The 20,276-nt window shown below is 55.3% G+C and overlaps 1 protein-coding gene across 7 annotated transcripts in view; it reads left to right on the forward strand.

Moving 5' to 3' along the window:
• Positions 1 to 20,017, forward strand: part of ZFYVE28 (zinc finger FYVE-type containing 28) — a 114,434-nt gene extending 94,417 nt beyond the window's left edge. For 5 of the 7 annotated variants that reach the window (XM_038533239.1, XM_038533244.1, XM_038533240.1 and 2 more), the window contains 5 exons: positions 13,549 to 13,682; positions 15,133 to 15,249; positions 16,351 to 16,455; positions 18,301 to 18,404; positions 18,760 to 20,017. In XM_038533239.1, the coding sequence (XP_038389167.1) occupies positions 13,549 to 13,682; positions 15,133 to 15,249; positions 16,351 to 16,455; positions 18,301 to 18,404; positions 18,760 to 18,891 (592 nt within the window). In that variant the 3' untranslated portion in view covers positions 18,892 to 20,017. Of the gene's footprint in view, positions 1 to 2,269; positions 2,356 to 13,548; positions 13,684 to 15,132; positions 15,250 to 16,350; positions 16,456 to 18,300; positions 18,405 to 18,759 lie in introns of those variants that run through there. The other 2 variants (XR_005357169.1, XM_038533243.1) reach the window with 2 other exon arrangements.
• The last annotated feature ends 259 nt before the right edge of the window (positions 20,018 to 20,276 follow it).

Consider the following 20,276-nt stretch of genomic DNA (forward strand, 5'->3'; position numbering starts at 1 on the left):
TTGCATTATTGTCAGCTACCCCACTGGCTTCTGCTCCCCTCTTTCCCCCACCCGCCCCACCCTGTCCACCAGCCAGTGCCAGGAAGAAGGTAAAATCGTTTCATAAGATAAAGAGTGATAGATGGGCTCTGGGGCAGCTCCTGCAGTCAGAGCAATCAGGGGAGGCCTCCCCAGGGTGGTGACCTACCTGAGACCTGAATGAGGGAGGGGGAAAGAGGAGGAAAGAGGAGATGTGCCCCAGGCAGTAGGTCCAGCAAAGGCCAGGGTGTCAGGCTTTTCAACTTGAGCTGTTCTGATGGCATAAAGTGGTATCCACTGCTGTTTCAATCTTTATGTCCTAGAGAACCAATGATGTTGAGCATCATTGCACGTGCTGATTTGCCATGAGCCTGTCTTCTTTGATGAAACAGTAGAGTATTCAAATCTTTCACTGTTTCTTTCATTTAGGTTGTTTCCTTATTGTTTTGAGAGTTCTTCATTCATTCAGCGTTCCCTTTTCAGATATAATTTGCAAATATTTTCCCCCAGTCTGTGGACTGTCCTCGTACTGAGTATCTTTTGAAGAGCAGACCTTAATTTTGGTGAGGTCCACCATTTGTCAACTTTTTTTCTTTCATAGATTGCAATTTTGGTGTCCTATCTAAGAATTATTTTTATAACTCATAGTCACAAAGGTTTTTTCTTCTGTTCTAGAAGTTGTATACATTTAGTTTTTGCATTAGGTCTCTAATCAATTTGGGGCTAACTTTGTATATGGTGTGAGGTGAATTGTTTCAGCACCATTTGTTGACAAAGATTATCCCTTCACCACTGAATTGCTTTTGCATCTTTGTCAAGTCACTCAGCAATAAATATGTGGGTTTATTTCTGGAGTCACTAGTCTGTTTCATTCATCTGTCTATATTGACACCAATATCACATTGTCTTGATTAAGGTAGCTTTGGTTTTTTTTTTTTTTTGGTTTTTGTTGTTTTTTTGTTTGTTTGTTTGTTTATTAAGGTAGCTTTGTAATGAGCCTGGTTTTAACCAGGTATGATAAATCTATAACTTTCTTCTTTTTTAAAGTTGTTTTGGTTATTCTGGGTCCTCTATATTTCATATGAATTTTAGAACCAGTTGTCAATTTATACAAAAAACAAAAACAAAGCCTACTAGAACTTTGACTGGAATTTTGTTGAATCTATAGATCAACTTGGGCAAAATTAACACTTCAATGATACCAAGTTTTCCAGTTCATGAACATAGTTTATCTCTCCATTTATTCAGTTTTTTCATTCTCTCTGCAAAGTTTCATAGTTTTTGTAGAAGAAAAATTGTAGAAGTCTTGCACATCTTTGTTGGGTCAGATTTATCTCTTTTATTTTTGAATGCTATTGTAAATGATATTTGTTTTGTAATTTCAATTTCCAATTGATCATTGCTAATAGAGGAAGATGTAATTAAGTTTTATATTAGTCTTGTCTCCTGCAACTTCACTGAACTCACTTTATTAGTGATAGTAGTTCTTAGGAAGATTCATCAGCTTTCCTATAGATGGTCATGTCACCTGTGAAAAAAAGCCAATATTATGTCTCCTTTCAGTTGGATGTTGTTTACATCTTTTTCTAGATTTGTACCCTGGCAAGGACCTCTAGTACAATGTTGAATAGAAAAGTTGACACAGGATATTTTTGCTTTGCTCCTAATTTCAGAGGGGAAGCATTTAGTATCTCCTGTTGGTGGTAGGATTTTCATAGGCACCCTTTATGGTTCAGGGAGTTCTCCTTTATTTTATTTTTTTTTAAGATTTTATTTATTTATTCATGAGAGACACAGAGAGAGAGGCAGAGACATAGGCAGAGGGAGAAGCAGGCTCTCTGTGGGGAGCCTGATGTGGGACTTGATCCCAGGACCCTGGGATAACAAGCTGAGCCAAAGGCAGAAGTTCAACCGCTAAGCCACCGGGTGCCCCGGAAGTTCTCCTTTATTCCCAGTTTGCTGAGAGTTTTTTAAATCAAGAATAGATGAGTTTTCTGAAATGCTTTTTCTGCATCTTTTGGAATGATAGGATTGTTTTTATTTTTTAGTTTGTTAATGTGACAAATGACATTGGTTGATATTCAGATGTTAAGTTAATCTTACATTCCTGGGATGAGCCTCACTTGGCCACTAGGTATTATCCTTTTTATGTATTATTATCTTGGATTTGCTAAAATTTCATTGAGAATTTTGCATCTGACTATGAGGAATGTCAGGCAGCAACTTTCTTTTCTCACAATGTCCTTTTCAGGATTGGATATGAGAACAAAGCTGAGATCCCAGGCTGCGTTGGGGAGCATTCCCACTTCTTCAGTTTTCCAGAAGAGTTTGTGTAGAGTGGGTACCATTTTTGCCTTAAATATTTGTTAGAATTCACTGAAGCCATCTGGGCCTAGAGTTTTCATGGGAAGGTTCTTAACTATAGTTTCAATTTCTTTACTAGATGTAGGTTTGTTCAACTTACTCAGTGAGTGGAAGTTTATTCACATTGTCCTCTGACCCCACTCCACCCTCTTGACTTTCCCTCAGGCAGGTAATATCAAATAGCTGGGTGATGGTCCTCTGCCTAGGGTCCCAGGACCCCCTGCTCTCCTGGTCTCTTTGGCCCCAGGCCATCTGCCCCATCCCTGCCCCATGTCTGGCTCTGTGCACCCCTACCTATGTCAGCTTTCTAGATGATCTCTGCAATTTCCTGCCTCTGGTCCCTGTTTGCTCCTTGGGTCACTGTCCCGTCCCTCTCTGCTATGACATCCCTCCTGTCCCTGCTAGACCATGTCACTGTGTGCCTTTGATGAAACTCATGGGGAACTTTGCCCAGTGGCCTCATTGAGTCCTGTGGCAGCATTTCTTTGCCATCCCTGCTTCATAGATTTGAAACAGCAGCTCAGAGCCCCTCCTCTGTGGCAGTCCCTCTCGCATTTGTCTGATTCCAGTTTGGGGGCCAACTGCAGAACCCATGGGCCCACCTCCAGAGCCCAGCCTCCAGTGTCACGTCTTTGGTCCATCCTTCCAGCCCCCATACCACATCAGATCCCTTAGGCTGGAGGATGACTTAGGTCCATGGCTGGGGGAGGCGTGGCTCTGGCTCCAGTGAAAATGAGGGGCTGCCAAGCATTGGAAGGCAGCTGGCCTCAGTGGGACACCCCAGGATTTGGAGGGCGGCACTGGGGTTCATGTCCAGTCTCTCATATCCTGGGTTCTGTCCTCCAGACTCCTGCCCCTGCAGTGGACCTCTTGTGGCTGCTGCCCCTCAGCATGATGCAGCCACAAAGATGTGCCGGCGGCGGTCCAGCCCCACTTCTCTGGTATGGACACAGCTGCCCACCCCTGTCCCCCAGCCTGGGCAGGATCCATGTGCTCATCCCAACCTGTATGTGTGGTGTGTGGATGTTCATGGCTTTAGGGGGCTGCCCTGCAGGGGCAGCTCCAGGGGAGGAGGACCAACAGAGTCCAGGCCTGCCGTACTGGGCCTCAGGTACAACCGTCCCATCCTCCCTCCCTGTGGTCCTTGGGCCTGTCCCTCCTTACTCTGCCCAGCATCCTGCTCCTTCCATATCTGGGGCTTCCACGGTGCAGGGGTACAAGCCAGGACTCTGAGCAGGAGTGCAGTGGAGGATGCAGGGGACGGCCTCACTGCTGCCTTGTGGCCACAGCAGCGCCCTAAAAGGGTTGTCTCCTCCACCACCGCCCCACCCCTGGGACCAGGAGAATCCCTGCCTGAACAGTCACTTCCTCAAGCACAGCATTCCCTCCCATCTCCACGGAGGCGGAAAACAGGGTTCTATTTTTTTTTTTTAAGATTTTATTTATTTATTCATGAGAGACACAGAGAGAGAGAGGCAGAGACACAGGCAGAGGGAGAAGCAGGCTCCCCACAGGGAGCCTGGTGTGGGCCTCGATCCCGGGACTCCAAGATCACACCTTGGGCCGAAGGCAGATACTTAACTGTTGAGCCACCCAGGCGTCCCCAGAAAACAGGATTCAATTGCTGAGTGTGGCGCAGAAGGGAGAGCAGGACACTATCTGCAGTCAAGTTCACCCACTGCTTTGTTCACCAGCCTTGGAGCCTTCTGCTCTGAGAGCTTTTAAAAGCAGCAAAAACTTGGGCACCTGGGTGGTTCAGTCAGTTAACATCTGCCTTCAGCTCAGGCCGTGATCCCAGAGTCCTGGGATTGAATCCTGTATTGGGCTCCCTGCTCAGCAGGGAGTCTGCTTCTCCCTCTCCCTCTGCCTCTCCCCCTGCTTGTGCTCTCTCTGTCTCTTTTTGTCTCTCTCTCTCTCTCTCTCAAATAAATAAAATCTTAAAAAATAAAAGCATCAAAAGCTCAGGAAAAGCGTGCAAGGTACAAGAGCAGAGGGTAACACATGTCCCCTATGCTTATGTGACAACCACATATATTTATAAAATACACATAGACACATAATTTTTTGCTTATGTTTCCTGGCTTTTCTAGAGTATATGCCTATTGCACCTGTATTAAGAGGGAATAATATAAAATTGGACTCTCATAACCCAGCCATGGGACCTTCTCCAGAGCTGGGCTGTGCTGCATTCCCAGAAGAGCCAGACCACAGCTCCTCCCCCTCCCCATGGAGGGAGGAGGTGGCCGGGGCCCAGGTAGCAGCCAGGTGAGGGCAGCATGCCCACAGGAGGGGAGAGGCCCATTCGGAGGAGCTACAAGTGGCAGTGGGTGCTTTGGGGCCCTCCAGACTCTGCAGCACCCCCCCACACACACTACAGCCCCGGCTTTGGAAGATGCCTCCTGGAGGCTGTCAGAGACAGAGCTGTAGTCTCATAAGTGGAAAAAGCTAGACATAGTGTGCCACGGCCTGGGGACACACAGGACCTGTCAGGGCAGCTGTGGGATAAATGGAGGTTCGGCACGGCAGCATGAGAGGCACCATGGCATCAGGTCCTCCCCAACCCAGGAGGTGGGTCTGCACCCTGTTTTACGGACCCTGCTCAGGTACCAGCAGCCTTGTGGTCACTTCGGGCAGATGGACCTGAGTGCCGCCAGAATCTCCTTTCCTCTGGGTTCCAGAGGAACAGGCCTGGGTGGTCTTCCTCTTCAAGCGCAGCCTATGGCTTGTGTCTGGGGGACTAACTCTGAGGACCCAGGTGCACCTGCTGGCCAAGGGACCCCATCTGTCAGTCATGGGGCTGGGATGGCTCAGTGAGGACCGTGGGCACTAGGTAGCATGTCTATGATCTGTCCTCTGTGTCTGGGAGGCCATGGGTCCCTGGAAATTCCTCAGCACCTCCACAGAGCAGCCTTTGGTGACAAGGGGGTTCACCGAGGCTCCTTGGCTGCCCCCCACAAGCCCTGCAGGGGCATTTGTGCTCCTGTGTCCTTCTGGATGAACATCATCCATAGTGATGGCCAGAGGATGTTTCCAGGAAATGCAGTCCTTGAGCGTATGGGCATCTGGGAGCCTGGCACATGGCCTCGGGTGGTCTGGGTCCCACTGTTTCACCGTGGGGCTCTGCTGCGGGGAGATGTGCCCATTGAACAGTGTGGGACAGACCCTCACCCACTCCTGGGCTGGTCCTGCTTGATACCCATCCCCTGCCTGACCCTCCAAGGGCTTATCTCTTGGACAATGGCAGTGTTGGAGCCTGGCCCCGAGGTCTTGCTGAGGACCACAGCTTCTTGGCTGCTTGCCCCACCCCAGCCTCATACCCCTTTCCCTTTGGGGAGGCTGTGTATCAGCCCCGTGTCACAGGCCCAGGGCTTCCCAGCATGGGGCTGATTAAAGTGCCCACCGGCCTTGCCCCCCACCGTGTGTGCTCTAGTGTGTCTTTGTACAGAGGACCCTGCATAGGAAGCATTGTTTTCCCGGTTTACAGACAAGTAAACTGAGGCTCTGAGAAGGTCACCTTCCCCTGCGCAGACAGCAGAGGGGATGATGCCAGAAGCCTTCAGCCTGTGTCTAGCTTCTAATGACTCCCAGGCCAGGCCCAGGCCCCCCCTCCCATGGCAGGGCCTCCCCCTGGGGAAGCAGCCATGTGTGAGGTCCCCTGGGGGTATCATTCTTGTCACCAGCCCGGAGCCCCTTGAGGGCAGATGCTGCTGGTCCATCGTGGCCCCAGGACCCAGCTCAGGGCCTGGTGACCCCAACCCCAACTTTACCTGATGTCACAGGTTAGGGCCTGGTCTTGTCAGAGCTGGGGTGCCTACTAGTCTCCTTGCTGGCCTTCCTGGGCACTTCCCTGGGGGAGGTAGAGACCCCTGTCCATCAACCATGGCTGGGGTGGGAGAGGGGCAGGCACTTCTCAGACGCCAGGACTGGTGGCTGTCCAGGGGAAAGGGCCCTGAGGCCAGAGTCTGCCAGAGATGCCCCCCACAGGACAGACTGAACCTGGGGGCATGTGTGGACTTGACAAGCAGCTGTGCCAGAAGGGTGGTGAGAAGATGGAACTGGGCCAGAACTCTGCAGGCAGCAGTTGCCAAGCCAGGGTGCCCAAGGCTAGGGGGTGTCCTAAGCTGCTGTGGGCCCCATGTGTGGGGAGGTTGGGGACCTTCATGGACTCAAAGACAGGTGGGGCACGCCTCTTTGCGACCATGCTGCCTCCTCTAGGAAGCCCTCCCTGCTGTATGTTGGCAGTCCCCTGGCTGACACAGGTGTCATGCTTCTGCCTCCCAGACGGGAGCCCTGAGGGCAAGACCCACCATGCTGACCAGCCTGGGTGGGGCAAGAGTCTGTGGACTCGCTGGACTGGGAAGGGGAGAGTGTGGGAGACATAAAGGAGTTCATTGCTCACCGCTGGCCATCTCTTGGAACACCAAAGGTAATGATCCTCAATTAGAGGAAATGGGGAAGTAGGCTAGTTTTCAGTATATCGTTTACACTTGTTGTTTAGACTGAACTGAGAGTTTTTGCAGGCCTCCATTATTTCCCCAGGGTCCCTCAGGGGTCTGTGACTCCGTAGGTGGGAACAGGCTGCTGCTTCTCTGGTAGCTGGGGGAACCCAGGGAAGGTGGTCAGTGCAGGTAAGAGAGCAGAGGGGTGGGCCGCACCTGGAGCACCTGGGGACCCCACGGTGCTTGGATCTGTGTGCAGTCTTTGCCAGAGGCTTGGCACAATCCCCTCGGAGTATGGTCTCTATCCTTGTAGGGGCAAGAGGTTACTGTCCCCACTTAGGGGGGTGAACAGTGAGGCCCAGGGACGAGGGCAGAGCCAGGAGCCTTCCATGGCACTGTGTGTCCTGTGAGGGCTGGGAGTGTGCGCAGGAACCTCAGTGTCCTGTGAGGGGTGTGAGTGTGCACGCAGAGACCATTGCCATTTGTGGGGTCACGGGAGCCGAGTGCATGGACTCTGGTGTCACACTCGTCTCCCCCTGAGGCTGTGACAGCTTCCCCGCTCCCTCTGAGGGCCTGATCCTCAGTCCTGGTCCTCACCCCCAGCCGCCGGTGAGGACCAGGCTCCTTCCTGGTGGTGTATGGCAACCTCAGCCCTCCCTGGGACTGGCAGGCCCTGGGGAAGCCACATGGAGCAGCAGAGAGGAGGCGGCTGGGAGCATGTACTCTGCCCTGGTGAACGCACTGGATACCAGGACAGGGACATAGGTGGACTTCAGCCTGGTGAACTGCGGTGTCTCCTCGCATGATGGTCTTTCACATATACACACCTAGGATCTCATTTTTAAATCTTTTCATATAGATTAAAACATGACAGGATTCATTTTTGAAGGAATGCACGGATAATAGGCAGATATGTGACATCTTTTGAAAAGCCAGGGTGTGACACACTCTAGAGGTGGGCTTTTCTGCAGGGCAAGTGGAGTCAGGCCTGGGGTCACGGCTGGGCTGGGCTGCAGTGTGGGGCCTCAGAGGAGGTGCCCACAGAAGGCTGCTTGGGCAGGAGGAGGGGTGTGCGAGTGTGTGAGGTGGCTGCTCGTGGGGTGGATGCTCGGTCCTGTCCCTCTGTCCCTGCTCAGTGACTCTGGAGGAGTGTTCGGTCTCCGGTACATCGGTGGCCTGTGCAGCCGCTGCCCTGGGGGTGGCACTTGTGCATGTGAGCACACACATTCTCATGCACATGTGTGTTCTCGCTCTCACAAGCACACTTAGACATGCGCTAGTGCATACTGCACACTCCCATGCACATTCACAGGTACACACAAATCCCTGCCCTCAAGCCCACCTGTGAGAGATTTAATGGATGGGGAAGGTACGCCTTGTCTCCATGGCCCTAGCGAGGCAGGGGACTCCTGGCCCAGGATGCCAAGGGGAAGCAAGATTCTGCCCTGGGCAGACACTTGGCGCAGTAGCTTCACCTGCTACATCAGGGTGCCAGGCAGCCCGAGCCCCTCTGCTCTCCACACCCACCTCCAGCCACACCTCATAGCCAGAGCCAGTAGGTGTCACCAGGACCCTCGTGGAGACGCCCCGTCCCACACCATGCTCAGCAGTCACCGCACCATCTGTGGCATGAACACAACAAGCAGAGCAATTTCCCAGAAGTCTAAACATTGACTGTGAGCTTAGACTCCCTTAAACGAGTCGAACCATAATTATGCTTAGTGTGACAGCCTCTTCTGCAGCAGGCTTCATTGGGAGGAACCGCTGTGTCCTCAGTGGCAGGACAGCCCCACCTCTCACTGCCACACACAACCACTGTGTCCTCAGTGGCAGGACAGCCCCACCTCTCACTGCCACACACACATGTGTGCACTGGTGTCCTCCACGTGGGATCTGCCTTTTCTTACCGGGCCCATTGGTGTCCACTCTGCCTGAGGAACACTTTCTGAGCCCAGCAGGTGAGAGAAGGACTTGGGGTTGGAAGGCCGGTTCTGGGTTTGAATGGGCTTCCCGGGGCAGCAGAAGCAAACTACCCCATGCCAGGGCTTCAAACAATGGAAACCACATGGTTCTGGAGGTGAAATCCAAAATCAGGAGCCATGCTCTCTCTGGAGGCCCCAGGGGAGCAGCCTTCCCTCCAGTCCTGGCTCCAGGTGTTTCCGGCGCTCCCTCCAGCTCCCCTCCGGCCACACGCAGCCTCCTCTCCATATGTCTCCTCTGCTCCTCTTACAAGGACCCTTGTCATCATCATGGTCAGATGTGGAGCCTCCCTGGACAGTCCAGTCACAGGTTCTGGGGGTTTGATGTGGACGCATTTCTTGGGGAGCTCTCTCACTCCTCCCAGGGGAGCCATTGCATCAAAGCCATCTTCACGGGAGAGAGGCAACGAAGGCAGCATTCCGAAGCTGTGAGCTGTGAGGAGGCTCTGCTAGAGGCTGAAGCCCATCTAGCATCACAGCCACGGAGAAAGCCTTTATTCCCACAGATAGTCCACTTCTAGGTCTCCCCCCGACTAATGAATTCATACTATTTGTTTAACAGACACAGATTGGGAGGTTTGTGAGGGGTGGGGCTGCCTTTGATTTTGGACATACAGCAATGAACCAAAGAAGTTGCTGCTGGGCCAGCCTTGTATTCTCCCAGAGTAAGACACAGAGTCGGCACACACATGCTATGTCAGGGAGCTGAGTGTCCTGAGGAACACTGTGCAGGTAGGGGTAGGAAGAGAGCTGGGGTGGAGGGGTGGGCATGGTTCCTGCTTGTGGTCAAGGAAAGGCCTCCAATAGAGCATACCAGATAGAGGCATTCTGGGCCCATTGACACCTGTGTAAAGGCCCTGTGGTCATAATGTGTTTGGCTTCTTCGGGACAGCAAGGAGAAAGTCTGAGAAGCATGTGGGAGGGGAGGTGGACAGAAGGGTCCAGACTCTGCAAGGCCCTAGAAGCTTCAGTAAGGCTTTTTGCTTTTACATGGACTAACTGGAAAGTAGAGGTGGACATGTTCTAACTTCCGTTTGGAAAGATTCTTTGTCCTGGGCCTTTGGTAATCTTGGTAGGACCTGCAGCTCCCAAGGTGGCCCCTGGTGTGTCCAGGGAAGTTTGTACCTGCCAAGTCCTTGGTGCTGGGCTCCTCTGAGGCCTAGGGTGAGTCCTGCCTCCATGCATCTGCCAGGGGCTGCCCAGTGGGCATGCCGAACTAGGCAGGGCTCCTCAGTAGCCCTTGGGCCTGGCCTCTGAACACAGTCCCCAAGCTGTCAGCCTGCTGCCTGTGGGCAGAGGGGAAGGGGCAAGCCCTGGCAGATGCTGGTGCATGGGAAGGCAGGGTGTTTCCCTGTAGAGGGGTGTGCCCCTCTGCCATTAGCCTGCAGTGTGTCCAGCATGGGTCCGTGCCTGCCACTGGCCCATGAACAATCAGCACTCTTCCAAAGGGTTGGCCATCGGCAGTGTGCAAATAGTGACCATCCATGTGGCCCCTGGGACCAAGCAGACGCAGACAAGGTGTAGGCTCACATCCCAGGTGAGGTCCCAGCTTCTGCCTCCTGAGGTCTGTTCTTTGGCTCCCCTCAGCCTTTAAAGTAGTCTCTCCACCTAGGATTAGTGTCCTCATGGGTCCCCGCCATCCCCGTACCCCCACTCTGCCCAAGTCTCAGGGGGCCACCAGCTTCAGGATCCACGGCCTCCGTGGCATTGGCCTGCCAGGCTGGGGCTACAGGGCTGAACCCCCAGGGTGCCCCCAGAGCCGCCTCTACCTGTGCTTGGACACAGACTCCCACCACAGCAGGGTTGTGGTGCCATCTGCTGCCAGCAGGCACGTCCTTTCTCCTCAAGATAATGTTTATTCTGATGACAGAAGTAACACGTGCTCATAGAAGACACTTTGGAAAAGACTAATTTATCCGTAGTCCTACTATTTTTTTTAAGATTTATTTTTATTTATTTATGATAGACATAGAGAGAGAGAGAGAGAGAGAGGCAGAGACACAGGCAGAGGGAGAAGCAGGCTCCATGCAGGGAGCCCGATGCAGGACTCGCTCCCGGGACTCCAGGATCACGCCCTGGGCCAAAGGCAGGCGCCAAACCACTGAGCCACCCAGGGATCCCACCGTAGTCCTACTATTCAGATAAATATGATGATATTAATGCTTTGATCATCTTTCCCCATCTCTCACTATGTACATATGATATCTCTAATTTTTTAATACTATTTTTTATTTACTATTTTAACTTTTATAGCATCTAACTATCCTTCTACAAAGTGGAAATTGTGGGGATCCCTGGGTGGCTCAGCGGTTTAGTGCCTGCCTTCTGCCCAGGGCGTGATCCTGGAGTCCCGGGATCGAGTCCCACATCAGGCTCCCTGCATGGAACCTCCTTTTCCCTCTGCCTGTGTCTCTGCCCCCGCCCCTCCCCCGCCCCCCCCCCCCCCCCCGCCCCCGTCTCTCACGAGTAAATTTTAAAAATCTTTAAAAAAAAAAACAAGGTGGAAATTGTATGGATGCAACTGAATTTGTTGAGCCAACCCACTGTTGATAGGCATTTAGCTTGTGAGCTCTTTCCTGTATATGAGTTTGTTAGATGGTTACAATAAAAATATTCCTTTATTGTTTTAAGAGTACACCGCAGTGTATGTTCATGTGCTTGCAGTTACGGTCACACTTCCATCACCCCGTAAGGAAACCCCATCCACATTAGTAGGGGCTCCCCATCTCCCCACCGCCAGCCCCTGGCCGCCCTCCTCCACCCCCCGTCTCTATATATTTGCCTTTTCTAGACATTTCAAATACGTGGAGTCACCCACGATGTGACCGTGTCACAGCCTCATGTCTTCCTGGCCTTGCATCTCACGGCACACACACAACCTCCTCTTCTGGCTGAATCATGTTCCACTGCATGGACGGACCCTGTTTGTTCATCCATTCACCTGTGGATGGACGCTTGGACTCTGTCCACCTTTTGGCTCTGGGAAAGAATGCTGCCGTGAATGTTTGTGTTGGGTTTGGGTCCCTGCTTCCAAATCTTCTGGGCAAAGCTGTCACCTGAGGCTGAGGATTCTGGCCGGTGACACTGTGAATGCTCTTTCTTTATTCAGCATCCAGGGCAGGGATGGGAGGTAGGGGGCAGCCAGGTCCCCCAGCCCCCGGGCCAAAAGTCAGGGGCCCTGTTCCTCAGGAGGAGGGAGCCGAGTGTCAGCCAGCCCAGCCCCAGTCTGCTTTGGCTGCTCCACCTTCCAGTGAAACATTAGATGCTCAAAGTGAATAATCCTTAATGTTAGATGCTGGGTGAAGCGCACACAGCCCCTGATGAAGGTGGGGAGCCCACAGAGCCTGCAGCCCCATTCAGCCTGGCCTTCCCCTGCACTGGGTGGGCCAGGGGGTGTCACATTTTTGTGCTTCTTCCTGGTCTTACGTCACAGGGTGCACCCCCCTGCATAGACCTGGGGCCGGTTTGTGTTTCTCCACCGTGCATCGGGGGCCCACATGGCACCTTGTTGACTTGGCCACTGCACGACCCCTGAGCCACCCTGAAGATCCGCTCATGTCTGCGGACCACAGAGGCAGAGCACCGCATGCTTCTGGGTGGCAGCCCCAGCTCATGCTGCCCCCCTGCAAAATTCCCTCCAAGGTGCAGACAGACAGCCAAGGACCCCAGGTGCTGAGATAGGCCACTGGCGTGGACAGCAGACTAACTCTCTACTTGGAAGGAAGAGGAGGTGGTGTGGGCAGCGGTCTGCAACTTTTAAACGAATTATAATGAATATTTCCAGACAGATAAAAGGCTTGAATCTGTGAAACAGGGAGAGCATAATTAAAACGTCAGGGGGAAGGTTGGAAAGCAAAATGGAGAGATTTTCCTAGGTTGTAGGACAGATGGGAGAGAGAAGAGAGGAGGTGAGTGATGGATGCCCCCCCCCCCAGGGGGGCCTGGCAGCCACTGGGCAAAACAAGGGAAAATATGTATATGGTGGGGGCAGGACTCTGTCCTACAACATTGGCCCACAACAGGAATTCACCCTCTCACCTTAGTGAGGCTTGCAGTCTGAAATTGGGCAGGACCACATCCCCTCCAGCGGCTCTGGGGCAGGGTCCTCTTCCAGCTTCTAGGGCTGCAGGTACCCCTCAGCCTGTGGCCGCATTCCCTTCCCCTGCACCCTGGCCTCACACCCTCCTGCTCTCCTGTCCAACAGCGTCCCCACATGAGGACACTTGTCCTTGGGTTAGGGCCACCCGATAATCCAAGATGACTTTCTCCTCTCTAGCTGCAAAGACCCTTTATGCAAATAAGTCACACTTGCCGGTTCCAGAGGTCACGGTGTGGGCACATATTTGGGGGGCCACCATTCACCGCATAGGGTGTAAGTAGGTGAGTCGAATCTCCCTTAGGAGAAAGTCAGTAGATAATGTTAATCCGGATGATAGATGACCCTGTGAGTCTGCACTGAGTAGTCTACACCCCACCCAGAGAGGGCAGGAGCTGAGAGTGAAAGCTGATGGGCAGGGCAGGGGCAGGGTCAGAAGCCCTACTGTGCCAGGGGCTCCTTAGGTTCAGGACATCAGGACGCTGCTAACATCCTGCTAACGTTGTGAAGCTCTTGAAGCTCGATACTCAGCTCCCGTGCACTAGGCACCTCCAAGGCAGAGAGCATTTTGTTCTCACTCATGGGTTTTCGAGTTCCAGAAGTCCCTGGCCGTACCCCCACCCCATGCATCCTGTATTTCCTTCCTTGGCAGTGGCTCCACGGACAGATCCTGCTCCTCAGACAAGACTGCGCTGGACGCAGCCCCCGTGGCCACAAGGGAGAAGATCCGGTCCAGGTTCCACGGCAGCCACGACCTGATCCACCGCCTGTTTGTCTGCATTTCAGGTGCCCGGCTGGGCTGGGGTGGGGTGGGCAGAGCTCCATGGGGTGGGCAGCGCCCAGGTGGACAAGGTGCAGGATGCAGGGGGTGCCAGGTCCCTCCCACCTTATCTGGGGTCTTCCCCCCACCCCTGTGTCATTTCTTCACCCCAACCCAGTGGGGAGGAAGACTTAAGTCCTCACTAGGGCCCCAGGTGTGACTGGGGACTCATGGGTCCCGTGGGGGCCTCAGCCACCCATGAGGGAGGTTCTGTCCAGTTGGTGGTTCAGTGTTTAGTGTGCCCTGCCCAACTTTGTTTCCTTCTCTAGGGATGGCTACCTGCTGGGGGAGGGGAGGCAACCTAGCTGCAGGCTTGTTTCCCCTGGGGAGTTCAGAGGGCGTGAGCTTCTCTTAGCCCTGTGTTTAAAATAACTAACACATCCATGTGGTTCAAAGCATAAACATGTGCGCTGAAGCCCCCTTCCTGGCGTCCTGCCTGCCCTTCCCGCCCCCACCCTTGAGAGATGGGCTCAGACGGTGCTTGGCCTGCAGCCCGCTCTGGCCCGCCCGCTGGGCAGGAATGCTGCCTGTGGCCTGGCAGTCCCTGCAGAACCAGGGCTGTCCCGTGCTGCCGAGGGCACCGGGGCACTGCCGAGCCAAGCCAGGTGGGACCAGTCACCGGAACTCAGGTGACTCAGCTCTAGTTCACACAGGTTTGTCTGGGGGGGTGGAGGAAGTATTGTGCCTAGCAGGTGCTCAGTGCAGTTGCCAGTGTACAAATCCTCCAGAAGCGCTGATGGCACCACTGTTGGTGGGACAGCTCACTGGGCTTCCCATTCTGTGGGGTGCCCGCAACTTTTCCCTCACTTTGCTGTACTTGGCAGCCGAGACCTAACCTGGCTTTTCACTGAGAAACACCCTCATTTAGGGAGGGAAGAGACTTCTACAGTGAGGGTGGGGACATGCTCTCCTATTGGGGAGCTTCTAGGGATAGAGCAAAAGGCTGGGCACTGGGCACCCGCTGTGGGGGGTGCCACCTCTGCTCCCCTAGTCACACGGATCCCCACTGGGGCTCTGCCGCCAAGGTGATTGCTAGGGGCCAGGGGCCAGGGGTGCATCTCGGTGCACGTGAGACTGTGTCTGTGGGCTGGCCACAGCGGGGCTCCAGGCTCAGCCCTCAGGGAGAGGCTGGACCATCAGGGGTGATGGCTGTGACCCTAAGAATGAAGGGCACAGAGGATAACCGAAGGCCAGTGGCAGGGCTGTCTGTAAGTCTCCTTCCCTTGACTCCTGAGCTTTCACTTGGGCCAAGCTGTGGCCGGGGGGCTGGGTAGCCTCCTCTGGCCCTGGCCAACCTGAGGGCGTGTTAGTCTTGGGCCAAGAGCTCTGGCAGCGGTGGTGGCATCCAGCTGGCTGCTGCACTGAGCCTCTGTGGCTGGTTGGCTTGACCTGTCCTCTCTTTGTCCTCCTCTCCAGGGGTAGCTGACCAGCTGCAGACAAACTATGCCAGTGACCTGAGAAGTATTCTCAAGACCCTTTTTGAGGTCATGGCCACCAAGCCAGAAACAGATGACAAAGAGAAGCTAAAGAAGGGTGAGTGTCACCCAGGGCTTGTCTGTGCCAACCCGGGAGCTGTACCTCCCCACCCTGAGCATGTGCATACAGCCCTACATAGCCACCTAGCTTTTACATGTCCCCCCCCCCCACTCCAGCCAGAACCCACATGGCACTGCCAGGCTCCCTGCTAGGGACCAATGGGCACATGGCACAGGCCTCAGGAGGCCGCCTGCCCTGGCATCTCTGCAGATGGCTCCCAACCCCACACGCACAGGCCGTGGCCTGCAGTACCTCTTGGCCTCCCCCTGTAGGAGCCCCAGCAAGGTCACCCAACTTCCTGAGGCCAACAGGCTGGGAGGGGCTATGCCGTTCCCCTTAAAATTGAGACCAGACGTGGCACAGAGTCACTTCTCCCGAATTCCATCTGCTGGAGCTGTCAGAGGCCAGCCCAGAGTCAAGGAGGGGACCTAGGTCCCCTCTCCATGGGGGAAATGGCCGTTTATAACCTGTGGCTGCCTATGACCTTCCTCACGTATTTACAGTTGTCCACACATCTCAGGCACAGACATGCACTCACACACGTATGTTTGCATACTCCCATGTGCATAGGGTGGGGAGGGGGCCTGACCCCTGCTCATCCTCCCCTGGCCCTGGGCTGAGATACCTGTTCGGGGCAAGCTGCCTGTCCTCACAGGGCGTCTGGACACACAGGGTATCCTGCTCAGCCCTAGAGCCCACCCCCTGCCCAGCAGGGAACATCCTAGCTAGTGGGGAGGAGAGAGAGCAGTCACCCCAGCTCTGCCTCCTGGTATCTGAACCACCAGCCTGTCAGGGAATTCTGGGCAGAGCTGCTTCCTGAAACATCATGATTCAGAAAACGTAGGTGACACAAAGCAGTTCTGTAAGCAAGGATGGCAGGTTCCTTGGCTTCTGTCCAGGCCTGACACCTGCTGCCTCAGGATCACAGCCGGGGGGGACCTTCCCACATGTAGACAGTGCAGGAGCTCTGGGGTTTGGGGGCCTGCTGGCTGGCTACAGGGCAGCTGACCCCTGCTGGCCACACTGCTGCCCACATGCGGGTGGGCCTACTGGGACCCGTGCTTGTACATCAACCTCTCCCTTTCCTTTCTCTTCTAGTGACCCAAAGCCTGCGGAGTGCAGCCTTAGAAGACTGTGCCCTGTGCCAGGAGACCCTGTCGTCCTCTGAACTGGCAGCCAAGACCCGGGATGGGGACTTGGAAGGTGTGTGTCGAGTCTGTGCTGTGTGCTGGGCAGGGGGCAAGGACCCCATCTGGACTGTCCCCTCTCTTTCCTGGATGCAGAATTCATGACAGCACTACTGCTCCAACTGGGGTTCCCTCCCTGCAGGGCTGCAGACTACAATGTGTGCTCATATGGAGCCCATGGACCTTGCCTCCTGGAGGTCAGACCTTCTGGGGACCTGGTGGCTTAGTGACCAGAGCAGCTTGGGGATGCCGGGCAGCACATCTGTGGGAGTGGGGCCCCCCCAGGAGTCTGGAAGGGGCTGGAGGCCTAGGAGAGGTGCCAAGATGGATGGTAGCCACAGGCCTGCCCAGGCATCAAACGTGAATGGGGCCCAGAAGGAGGCTGAGGTTGACCTCACAATAGGCCTGAGGTCACAGCCCTCAGAGCTGACCCAGCTGGTACCCACCTCAGGGCCTTCCTGGTGCCTCCCAGTCCCCTGGAGGTGCCAGAGGCTATGGGCGTGGGGTGTCAGGAGAAGCACAAGCTCCTTGCCCCAGTGTTCTAGAAAATCATACATGATGGTACAAAGCACCTATTATAGGAGCTTGGGAATCCTCTGCTCAGGGAGCGTAATGTGAATGTAATGAACTGCATTGCCCAGTGCACAGGCAAGGGTCACATCCTCCCTGTGGGTTGCAGCCCAGCCTCCTCCTTGAAGTGGCACCCCTGGACAGGCCCAGGAAGCCCTTGGGACCCTTAGAGTCCTCTCCAGGAGTGTGTCTGGCCTAATCTGTCTGAGCGGGAGGCCCTGACCTAATGAGGCCCGAAGGAGCTAGCATTGCCATCCAGGATTTCCCTGGGGCCAGCCTCAGATTTTACACAGGGGATGGCAAGCATGAGAGACGACCTCCCTGCAGTGTGGGGATGAGCTGACTGGGCCCAGAATGTAAGCTGGGAGAGTTGGTTCTGTGCAGGCAGGCAGGGAACAGGGCAGATCCTCCAGGGCAGTAGGGAGGCAGGGGACCCCAGGCCCTTCTTGGACAGCAGCCTTGCCAAGCTCTGTTTGGAGGCACTGAGGATGGGGCCTAGGGATGCAGGCCAGTGCCCACGTGAGCATCGAGCCTGGGGGCCATGTGAGGCTGCACAGACCACCTCTGAGCACATGCTGTGGCCCGGGGGAGGGATCTGAGATGCTGTGCCCTCCATGGCTGTTGGTGCTAGCCTTAGGGCCTGGCATGCTGTAGTCACCTAGATGCCTGAAATGAGAAGAAACTGCCCATCTCGCTGTGTATGGCAGCCCACCCACTCCACCCCGTGCTCACGTGCCTCCCAAATTCCAGAGCAGATCTCCATAGAGGCTTCTGTCAGCGAGGGCCTCAGGAGTTGAGCTAGGACCCGGCCACATGCGGCATGGAAGGAGGAAGTGGCCCCTGGCCCAGCCTGGCCTGCACGCATGTCAGGGAGGAGGCAGCTGGGTGTCCCCCTGGGCCTCCAGGACCCCAAGAGCCCAAGAACTGCTTTGGAGCCAGGGGTGCAAGGCTGGGGGTACTTGAGGCCCCCACAGAGTGTGCCTAGAGCTGAGCAAGGGTAGGGGGTGATTTCTTCATTTTGCAGCCACTGCCTCTGCCCAAGGGCTCTGTCAGGTGAGGTGCTGACAAGACAGGCTCCCCACCAACCTCATCCATCTGTGTGATGCCGCCAGTCTCCCAAGACTGAGACTGTAGCCTGTAGCCAGTAAGGGGGTCCAGGGGAGGCGAGGGAGGAGGAGGGCCAGGCCATCCAGCCCAAGGCGCCTGCGCACTGCCTCCCACCCCAGCCCACCTGCTCCCCGCTGGCACCCCACACAGCTCCCTCTGGCTGACCGCACTCTCACTGTCACAGATCCACCCGAATGGGTCCCAGATGAGGCCTGTGGCTTCTGCACTGCATGCAAAGCGCCCTTCACTGTCATCCGCCGGAAGCACCACTGCCGCAGCTGCGGGAAGGTGAGAGGGATAGGGTGGCCCAGGGACCATGGCTGGAGCCACCCCAGGGGGCTGTGCACAGAATTCAGAAGTCAGGACGAATGCCCCAGGAGCCCGACAAGGCCTTGAGGGTCTTTGTGCAGACGTCCCTGAGCCTGGGGTGCCACTCTGACCTGGCACAGGGTGTGGACCTCAGACACGGAGCCCCAGGATTTCTGAGGGTCCCAGTCCCACTTCTTGGTCCTGCATAGCCCCACCACTAATGCCCTGCCTGGTTTCGGAGGGAGGGGTGAGGTCGGGAGGGGTGAGGTGCAGAGTCGGGGGCCTACTGGGGACCCTGGCTCACGGTCCCCACCACCTGGCCCTTGAATTCCAGATCTTCTGCTCCCGCTGCTCCTCACACTCGGCGCCGCTGCCCCGCTATGGGCAGGTGAAGCCTGTCCGCGTGTGCACGCACTGCTACATGTTCCACGTCACACCGTTCTACAGCGACAAGGCGGGCATTTGACACACAGCCCTGGCACTCCCCAGACCAGCCAGGGCCTGAAGGACTCCCAGGAAGGAGGTGCCACTGGCTGTGGGAGGGTTTTCACTGCATTCATTGAACTGCTGCCACCCCCACTGGAGGAGGCTGCAGGCTGCCCAGATTTCCAGAACGTCCAGCACCTCCGTCCCACCCACCCTGGCCCCCTGACTTGTGGGGACCCCCAGCCAGCTGTAGGAGCTGACAGGAGGTTGGCTTCAGGCAGTGGGGGTATCCAGGGCTGCCAGGTGGCTGCCTGGGCACGGGTGGGCTCTCGTCCTGCCTGCCCCTTGCCCCTGGGCCCCTAGCCCGCTGAGCCCTGCCCTGAGGTAGAAGAGCCCACTCTTGCCTGGGGAAGTGGGGGTTGCACCCAGAGCTAAAGCCTGGGCAGAAGGTGGACACCTCCAGGAAAGGGGCCAGGCCTCAGGGTCCCCTAGGACTTCCCCATGCACTGCCCATTCTCTCTCCCTGCCCTGAGCCCATGGCTGCACCCTTGTTCCCCAGCGCTGCCCGTCCCTGCTCCCCTGGGGACCTTGGCCAGACAACAGGCATCTTCTTTATTCTCAGGTGGGGAGATGCAGATATACACCCAGCTCCTCCAGGCCAGCAGGTGAGCCCCTGCCCGAGTGTGCCCACCTGCTGACAATATGGGGGCAAACGGCTGCCCATACCACGCTGAGACCCAGCTCCCCAGGTTCTTGGGCCCGGGCTCCCAGGGGCCAAGGACCACTGGATGTTGCCCACCTGCTACCATGACCCCCTCCCCTCTGTCCCTCTCCCAGGGGACCCTGGCCCACCTCCTAGACCCTGGATTGGCCCAGCCCCTGGGCCGAGGCAGCCAGCGGGCCCTAGCACGGACACCTCAGGCTTAAATCTCAGGCTTCACATTGCAGTGACGATTGCAGCTTTATTTTTAGAGATGGCACACTACTGCTTCTTTTATAAGAAAATCCAACTACTGCTGAACAGTGTGTACACATGCACAGAAATGGCTTCTGGGGTGGAAGTATACAACAGAGGGAATATTATGTATTGAGATTATTTTTATTTTCTAAATGCTGTAATTCGAAGCCATTTCCATAAATCTCTTTAAGGATTGCAGACACTCGTTTCTGATGTGAACGTGGCCTTCTTTTTCTGTCTGGGAAGTGGTGGTGTTCTTGCTAATATGCGTTCTCCCCTAGGAAGCATGGGGCTTCTGCACTCTTGGGACAGGCTCAGGGCTCCCACCAGCCCTTAGGTGAGGGGTGGCCAGGCTGCCCCCTCACAAAAACCCCATTCCATGCCCTGTGAGGGCTCCGGGGTCTCCACTGCCTGCCTACTTGCCCAGCCCCTTTTCTCATGTGTCCTCGGCTTGGACCCCTGGCCTA

This window comes from Canis lupus, chromosome 3 (assembly GCF_011100685.1).
Source record: "Canis lupus familiaris isolate Mischka breed German Shepherd chromosome 3, alternate assembly UU_Cfam_GSD_1.0, whole genome shotgun sequence".
NCBI lineage: Eukaryota > Metazoa > Chordata > Mammalia > Carnivora > Canidae > Canis > Canis lupus.